The 9,526-nt window shown below is 40.3% G+C and overlaps 1 protein-coding gene across 4 annotated transcripts in view; it reads left to right on the top strand.

The window, feature by feature from the left end:
- The window catches only part of LOC123930989 (zinc finger protein 470), a 71,715-nt gene extending 66,173 nt beyond the window's left edge, over nucleotides 1-5,542 (top strand). For 3 of the 4 annotated variants that reach the window (XM_045987577.1, XM_045987579.1, XM_045987578.1), the window contains one exon: nucleotides 1,829-5,542. In XM_045987577.1, the coding sequence (XP_045843533.1) occupies nucleotides 1,829-3,702 (1,874 nt within the window). In that variant the 3' untranslated portion in view covers nucleotides 3,703-5,542. The remainder of the gene's footprint in view (nucleotides 1-1,828) is intronic. The other variant, XM_045987580.1, reaches the window with a different exon arrangement.
- Nucleotides 5,543-9,526: the final 3,984 nt, after the last annotated feature.

The raw sequence follows: 9,526 nt of genomic DNA on the forward strand, positions 1-9,526 counted from the left end.
GATGTGGGGCTCGATCCCAGGACCCTGGGATCATGATCTGAGCCAAAGGCAGCTGCTTAACTGACTGAGCCACCAAGGCACCCTTACATTTCTGAATTCTTTAGACAAATTTGTGTTTAGTTTTTTAAACTGGTTTAAGTGTTTTCTTTAAAATGTGAGCTTATCAGGTTAACAACTATTACAGCTATTCTCTTCCCTTTGCTTTAATTATTTTTGTCTTTGGTGTTTGCTTTGTTGTTTATATCTGGGTTTTTTTTTTCCTTTTACACCATCCTACTTCTTGAAATGAAAAGGTTTTTAGTCTTAGAAGTTGTTACCTTGGGGCGCCTGGGTGGCTCAGTGGGTTAGGGCCTCTGCCTTCGGCTCGGGTCGCGGTCCCGGCATCCTGGGATCGAGCCCCGCATCGGGCTCTCTGTTCAGCGGGGAGCCTGCTTCCTCCTGTCTCTCTGCCTGCCTCTCTGCCTACTTGTGATCTCTGTCTGTCAAATAAATAAATAAAATCTTTAAAAAAAAAAAAAAGAAATTGTTACCTTTATGTCTTTATGTATTTGTAAATCTGTATTTTAAAATTGATCCATTTGAGATTTATAACATCATCATTTGATATTCATAAAGAATGAATAAATTAGTTAGCTAACTTTACCTCCTTTCTCTATGTTCATCATCTTCCCACTTTTGTTGTACTCATTGGGATTTTTGGCCCAGTTAATTTTTTTAAATTTATTTATTTTTTCCCCTGCCTTGCTTGATGGGTGTTTTTCTGGTATGAAAGCTAGATAAGAGTTATAGATTATATGTTACAGTGAAATAAGCCTCAGGTGAGATGGTTACAGTTTATTCTGTACCTTGTAGTATGGCTTTTTCCTGCTTCCAGTTCTCAGAGGTTCAAGAAGATTTGGGTAGGTCACTTTTAGCCCTAATGGTGTATATTCATAAATAAGAAATAAAAAAAATAAATAAGTATCCAACTCAGGATGTTAGAAAGAAAATAATGAGTCTGAGGTAAACTGAAGTTATATATAGTGACTTACAGTGCTGGAGGTAAAAGTAGGAGTAAATGAACTAGTAAATAGTAGATATAATGAAAACCAAATTGGTGCTTCTTTAGAAAACCAATAAAATATATAAGCTGTCAAATATGTAAACAAATGAGAGAAAACAAGAAATGATACTAAGTAACCATTGACACTTAGGTACTTAAAAGAATCATATAAAAAAAAGAATCATATGAATCTGTTTTCCTCAATTTTCTATAAGGAATTCGAAAACCTGGATGAGATGGGTAATGTTTTAGGAGAATATAAATTACCGTAACCTACACCAGAAGAGAGAGAAATTTTAACCAGACTGGTTACCATAGAAGAAATGTAGAAAGTTATCTCAGAACTGCTTTCCCCAAGAACAGAAGCAACAACTCCCAATAGTTTCACAAATAAATTCTGTAAAACCTGTAAGGAAAAATATTAACATTATTTAAAATGTTCCATGACAGAGAATTTAAAAAAGAATTTTAAGAAATTATGTTTATGAAGACAACATAACACTTGAGGCCAGAATATTACCAAAATAGCATCAAAAAAGGAAAATAAAAATTTCAATTATGAATATTGGTACATAATTTTGAATAAAAAATCATCTTGAAATAATATGCCAGAGCCCAGGAGAGTTTATTCCAGAAATGCAAGGATGGTTGCATTGCCTAACTTTCTGTAAGAATTGTCAAAGACCTCTGTGGTCTTCAGTAATTGATTAACACGGTTTCATTTTGGAAGTTTCCATTCTTCTAGTGTTAAGTAAAGGAGACATTTGCTTTCTCAATATCTTTCAGACTTGGAGTATGTTTGGATGACCAAGGAATTATCTCCAAACCAGGGCATTTATGAAGAAAAATTATCCCAGGCAAAGATAATGGAAAGACTTCCAAGCTATGACCTTAAATGTCCCACATTAGGGGTAAACTGGAAATGTGAAGACCTATTTAAGAGGGAGCTGGTAAGTCAGAAGACACACTTCAGTCAGGAGACCGTCACTCATATAGATGCCCTTATTGAGAGAAGAGACCACTTTAACAAATCTGGGACAGTTTTTCATCTGAAGAGATCATCTTATTTAAAGCAGGTATTTCCCATCAAAGAGAGAATATATAATTTTGAGACCGATAATACAAGTTTAAAAACACATTCTTTTGTGAAAAAACACAGGCAAGTCTACGGAGAAAAGAAACTTCTGAAATGTAATGACTGTGAGAAAACGTTCAGTAAAATCTCAACACTCACTCTTCATCAAAGAATTCATACCGGCGAGAAACCCTATGAATGTACTGAATGTGGGAAAGCCTTCAGCCAGAGTGCTCACCTCGCCCAACATCAGAGAATACATACAGGAGAAAAACCCTTTGAATGTACTGAATGTGGGAAAGCCTTCAGTCAGAACGCTCATCTTATTCAACATCAGAGAGTTCATACTGGAGAGAAACCGTATCAGTGTAAGCAGTGTAATAAGGCCTTCAGCCAGCTTGCACACCTGGCTCAACATCAGAGAGTTCACACTGGAGAGAGACCCTATGAATGTATCGAATGTGGGAAGGCCTTTAGTGATTGCTCATCCCTATCTCATCATCGAAGGATTCACACTGGAAAAAGACCATATGAATGTGTTGACTGTGGGAGAGCTTTCAGGCAGAATGCTTCTCTTATACGTCATCGGCGGTATTACCACACTGGAGAGAAACCATTCGATTGCATTGATTGTGGGAAGGCTTTCACTGATCACATAGGCCTTATTCAGCATAAGAGAATTCATACTGGAGAGAGACCTTACAAATGTCATGTGTGTGGGAAGGCTTTTAGCCATGGCTCATCCCTGACTGTACATCAGAGAATTCATACCGGAGAGAAACCTTATGAGTGTAATATCTGTGAGAAGGCCTTTAGCCATCGTGGCTCACTTACTCTTCATCAGAGAGTTCATACTGGGGAGAAACCCTACGAATGTAAAGAATGTGGGAAGGCTTTTCGGCAGAGTACACACCTTGCTCATCATCAGAGAATTCATACTGGAGAGAAACCTTATGCATGTAAGGAATGCAGCAAAACTTTCAGCCAGAATGCGCACCTTGCACAACATCAGAAAATACACACTGGAGAGAAACCTTATGAATGTAAGGAGTGTGGTAAGGCTTTCAGTCAGATTGCACACCTTGTTCAACACCAGAGAGTTCACACTGGTGAGAAGCCTTATGAATGTATTGAATGTGGGAAGGCCTTTAGTGATGGCTCCTATCTTGTTCAACATCAGAGACTCCACACTGGCAAAAGACCATATGTATGTCTTGAATGTGGAAAGGCATTCCGACAGAGGGCGTCCCTGATTTGTCACCAGAGGTGTCACACAGGCGAGAAACCTTATGACTGTAATGTTTGTGGGAAAGCGTTTAGCCATCGTAAATCTCTTACTCTACATCAAAGAATTCATACAGGAGAAAAACCTTATGAGTGTAAGGAATGTAGCAAAGCCTTCAGCCAGATTGCCCATCTCACACTTCATCAGAGAATTCATACTGGAGAAAGGCCCTATGAATGTAAAGAATGTGGGAAAGCCTTCAGGCAGAGTGTACATCTTGCGCATCATCAGCGAATTCATACTGGAGAGTCCTCCTCAATTATTCCCTCCTCCTCACCCCCATACCACCAAATCCTCTAGATTCAATCTTCTGATTGCCTCTAGGATCTGTCCACTCTTTTCCGGTCTATGTCCTATCATCATAGTCCAAGATGAAACCATCTCATTTTTATTTTTACCATAGTGTTATAGCCATTATCCCTCTTGCTCCCCTCAAGTGCATTTTTAACACTATAGCCAGCTTAATCTTTTAAAAATAAAAATCTGTGCTACTTTCCCATTTAAAACATTTGTCTTTAAGAATAAGTTGGTCCATCTGAAGGGCTTAGTGCACAACCATTGACGTATAATTAGTGTCATTAAGGTAAAGGTTTCCTTGCTGTCATGTTCAGCTGCATGTAAAATCTAGTAGTTCAAGGCTAAGAAGCCTATACATTTTAGAGAAGACAGGATTGTCTGTGTTCCTAGGAGGTAGAAAAATGAACACATTCAGAGCTGAAAGAGTCTGTGATGGACAAGATTACATGTTGGCTTACCACTCCCTCCGAATGAATAAATACAAGGGTTTGTAGCACTGCTGGTGAGGGATGCTCACTTTCCCCGGCGCTTAGCAGTTAGACTAGGCCCGTTAGAACAAAGGCATTTGGTAGCATGTAGGACTAGCTAGGTATTAAAAGCAAACTAAAGTCAGCAAGCAAGAAAGCTTGAACAGATTAATAGACATGAAATAAACAGAAAAAAGTAGTTTAACACTTTCACCTGTAGAGAAGCACAAACAGTTCCTGTGATGTTTGAATTGTTCTAGAGCATACGATAGATACAGTAAAGCTGCCCATCTTACTCTGTGAGACTGACAAGAGTGGTACCAGAAGAAAAGCACATATGCTGCATTTAGCTTGTGAATGTATTTTAAATATTAAAAGGTCGAGTAAGTGGAAAGCTAGACCTGTCTTTGTAAAATAGAAAGTTTGACAAAGATATTTCTCCTTGTGTTAAATATGTAAATTAATCAGTAGTCCAGTAAAAATCCCAATATATTTTTAAGTTGACAAGCTGATTCTGACCATCTATGGAATATAGAATTGTGGTATAATAGTGAGTGAGTGAGTACTACATTCCTTACTATACTCACTTAACATTAACTGAGCACTTACTAATATGTTCCAGGCCCTGTTTTGGGTGCTGGGGATATAACAGAGTGCAAAATATGCAAGTTTTTGCCCTCACAGACCTAGTAGGAGAAGACAGACAAAGTTGAAAGTCATACTATGTGATAAGTGTGCAGTATGACCATGACGAGAAATTACTGAGTGAGGGAGCTAGGGAGTGATGGCAAGGAGTGCCTTACTGTTCCCAGAACATACGGGCATTAGAAGCAGAAGAAACTGTTCGACACAATGGGTGTAAGTTAGTCCTATGGTAGATAATTACACTTTCGGTGTTGCAGGAAGAATTGATGGTTTTAGAAGGATCGTGAGCGTTCTCTTCACACTATCAATAGTGATTTTCGGGTCTAGTGGAGGGTTGTTTCCGGTTTTTGTAACCTTATTGAGATACAATTTATGTACCGTACAGTTCACCCATTTAAAGTGCACGATTCGGTGACTTAGTATGTTCAGATTTGTACAACCGTTACCACATTTCATTACCCAGAAAAGCCTACCCACACCCCTGGAGGAGTAATCTTGGTGCTTTTGGGTTCTCTCTTCCCACTTGCCTGTGGCATCATAGAAGGCCACATGAGGGGGGCTCTTATCCAGAGGGCATGAGTGCTAGAAAATGGAGCTTTGGGATTCTCTCGACTTGGGAATAGAGGCTAGGGGTTGGGTGGTCCTATTAGATTCCCCTTATGTATGGTAAAAAGGATTTTTCATTGCAGTGGGAGGAAGATGGATTAATCAAATGGTGTTGGGACACTTAGCTCTATGGGAAGAATGTACCTTGTACACTAATGAAGCTCTGAAAGATCTAAGTACAATATTAGAGTACAAGAAAAACGTTATTTCTATAATTTTGAGGTGGGCCTTCTTAAGTATCACACATAATCCACGAGCTGACATTAAGATAACATTTATGTGTGGAAAATATCAGAGTCAAAGACAAATATACAAATATGAGATTGAAAGAAAATATTTGCAAACCAGCATAACGAAGGATAATAACCCCTGATATTCAAAGCATTATTACAAATAATAGTAACACCAGCAATTCAGTAGAAAAAATGGACAAATCTAATGGCTCGTTCAAAGATGATGAAAAACAGCTAATGGAAATGACCCACTATCACTAGTAATCAAGGAAATGCAAAATAAAATGATGTTATATCTACCTTTCCCCCCAAAAGATTGATTTTAAATCATCGAAAAGTGATTATATCTAGTGACTGTGTCAAAAACAGTTCCATTGTTGGCTATATAAATTTCTGTGTGTATATACCATTTTAATCATTATTACTCAGAAACCAAAGTGCACAAATGTAGGTAAATGTATAATAGCAAAAATAATTTTTGATGATGAACTCAATAGAAACCATTAGGGTGCTGGGTAAATGGATAAGTTAATTGTGGTGTATTCATTCAGTAGAATTACATGCAGCTGTTGAAAAAGAGCTATAAATGTGTATATAGCCATAGAAGGATGGTTGTATTATGCTAAATGAAAATCATTTCCAGATCTGTATGCTAGTATAAACTCATAATACCAAAAATAAAACTTAAAATGTGTATTTTTCTGTTTTTCTCTGCCCGTTTTCCATTCCTCCTTTTGAGGACACCATCTCTCCTTTTCCTTCGAGCAGCTGACCATACTGTACCATATGGCGTTGATGGTCTTGGCTAATCAGATTCTCTCTGGAGTTTGCAAGGCAGTTGGGTCTGTGTCATCTAATGGCAGCTCCCTAAAGGGATGACGCTGGTGTTCTCATGACTGAGATCTTTGGGGTCACTCGAGCTTTTAGGCTTTCTAAGGCTGTAATTCTGCAAACTACCCACTATTATTCAGTTCTTCATTTTTTACCTATATTGCTCATTTGCTTGTAATTAAAACAACTTAACCAATACAGTTTGGTATGAAGATTGGGTGATAGGCTGTAGAATCTTTGGAAAATTTGAGGGATTGGTTTTAAGTGAGATGGCGCAAGCAAGAGTCCTGTTTCTTTTCTAGCCTAAGAAAGTGAGAGCTCATGGTGTGCATGGGGTAAACATCGAAGTAAATTATTATTTGTAGTCACCTGAGATGAGTGGAGGTCAGGGATCCTAGATTATGGCAGTTTAAAGAGGAAGAGGACTGCTAAGTCCACAGAGTGTATATGATGCTGGTATCTAATTGCTTTGGGTAATTTAAAGCTCAGATCTTGAACTTCCAGCATCAAGGCAAAAAATTTCAACTAAGGATATTTGTAGGATATTGTTGAAAATGTCTTATGCTAGTTGAAGTCATAGGGTTAAGAGGGCATAGGGCACAGAGTCCTCATGAATGGGATGCCAGGACAACCCATAGAGTGGAGGGGGCTACCCTCCATCCCTTGTGTCCTCAAAACCAGCTTCACACCTGGCACGTGCACTGAGAGCCTGTAATATTGGTAATGTGTCTGACAGTAGGTCCTCTCTCTCTACCTGAATGTAGGATGTCCCCTATCTGGCATCTGTGATGCTCAGGGCATCCCCCAGCAGACAAATTGGCTCTGATCTGCTCCTGCATTTTTTGGGCTGGGTAATTTGTGGATTATTCAAACAAAAATGAACCCCATCATGGAACCAGTACTCGTGAACTAGGAATGCATACGACATCCTAAGGAATGGGCAGAGGTGCATGGCACCTGGACCCACCTGCAGCATCACCAAACTCCAGCCTGTTGGCTGGTGTCATGGATCCTGATCCAGGAGCTCTGGAAGGAACAGGCTCAGCCAGCAGCCCCCACAGTTCCTCCCAGGCTGCCCTCCCCTTGGTCCATTTACTTTTCCCCTACACACAGAAGGGCAGCAGGAGCAGTAGTATCTCTGCGTTGAAGGAACCAGGTACCTGCCTTGGTATCATCTGGTTCCCAGAGTTTTTCCTTCAGGGAAGGGGAAAGGCAGAGAGTGTTAGCCTCCAGCTGTTAGCCTCTGGGGGAGGTGGCGATGGTAACTGGGCCCAGAAGAGGAACTTCAGACCCTCAGGGCCTTAGGGCTTGGGCAGCTCTGAAAGAGCCTCAAGTCCCACCTCCCTTGGTGCCTGAGTTTGCGAGGGTGTCATAACAAAATACCGCTTAACCACAGAAATGTGTGTTCTCACAGTTCTGCAGAGGCCAGATTGAGGTGTGGCCAGGTAGGTTTCTTCTGGGCCCTCTCTCCTTGGATTGTAGGTGGCCACCTTCTCTCTGTTTCTGTATGTGGTCATCCCTCTGTGCTGTTTGTGCCCTAACCTCTCTTACCTCATAAATTGCTGGTAGGAACGTAAAACGGTACAGCTATTCTGCCAAACAGTGTGGCAGTTTGTTTAAACAAAGAAAAACTAAAAATGCAAATACCATATGACCTAGAAATTGGACCCCTGGGCGTTTATCAGAGAGAAATAAAGAGTTATGTTTACACAAAACCTGTCGCAAGGAAACAACAGTGAAAGGACAATCTGTGGAACGGGAGAATATTTGCAAACCAAGTATCTGGTAAGGGTTAATATCCAAAATATATGTGAGTTTACCACAATGAAAGAAAAGGAAAAAAAAAAAAAAACCCAACTGGAATATCCCCAAACTGAAAATATCCCAGATGTGATACCCAAATTGTGGTGTCAGTACCATGGGGTGGAATTTGGCAACAAAGTAATAAACTGATATGCGTAACAGTTTGGATAAATCTCAAGAATTATGCTTAATGGGGGAAAAAGCCTACTGTAAAACATTTTTGAAAACAAAATTATGGATATAGAGAACAAGTTAGCGATGGGGTTAAGAAAGGCAGGAAAGTGGGTGTGGTTATGAAAGAGCCACGTGGGGGAATCTAGTGTTGATGGAAATATTCTGTATCTTAACAACATCCACATCAGTATCCTAATTTTGATACTGCAAGATGTCACCTTTGGGGGCAACCAGATGAAGGATACAGGGGATCTTTCTGTATGGTTTCCATTTTATTTTTTGCAACTGCGTGTGATTCTCCTTTTATCTCAAAATAAAATACCCGATTAAGAAATCATGAGTCACCACCTGAGGTTAGCTGATTTTTATTCTTCCGTGGTCATTCATTTAGTAAATGCTTTTGTACCTAGATTCCAGGTTTATGGTATAAGAGGGACCTGGTCAGGAGGCCTGGTTCCTCCAACAACCCCTTTGCTCAAGTGAGACCTCTCGTCTGCACCACTTTCCTTACCTAGAAGTAGCTTGGTAGGCGCCTGGGTAGCTCAGTTGGTTAAGCGACTGCCTCCCGTTCAGATCAGGATGCTGGAATCACGGGATCAAGTCTCCCGGGCTCCCAGCTCCATGGGGAGTCTGCTTCTCCTTCTGACCTTCTCCCCCCTCATGCTCTCTCTCTCTTTAAAAAAAAAAAAAAAAAAAAAAAAAAGTAGCCTGGTTGTAACGATTAAATGAGTTCGAGTTCGTAAATCAGAAAATGCCAAGTACAGAAGATGGCACCTAGGAAATCTAGTAAGAAGGGTCAATATTTTTTTTTCTTATTAAGATCAATTGCTTCTTCGCGTCGGGGAGAATCACCGTGATCATCAGGTTCTGGAAAGCTGTCCGGTATTGCCCTTCGGTGCGGTCCGTAGGCCGGGCTGCAGGATGGCACAGAGAAAGGGGTTTTCTCTGCGCCTCCCTACGACCCCTCCTTTTCTGGAATTTTCCCTCCCCACGTCTCCCCCGCTCCTTCTCCTCCCCCGTCTTCCTCCTCAACCCTTATTTGTTCTCTCCTTCTGTCCTAGTCGTGTT

Source organism: Meles meles, chromosome 19 (genome assembly GCF_922984935.1).
Source record: "Meles meles chromosome 19, mMelMel3.1 paternal haplotype, whole genome shotgun sequence".
NCBI lineage: Eukaryota > Metazoa > Chordata > Mammalia > Carnivora > Mustelidae > Meles > Meles meles.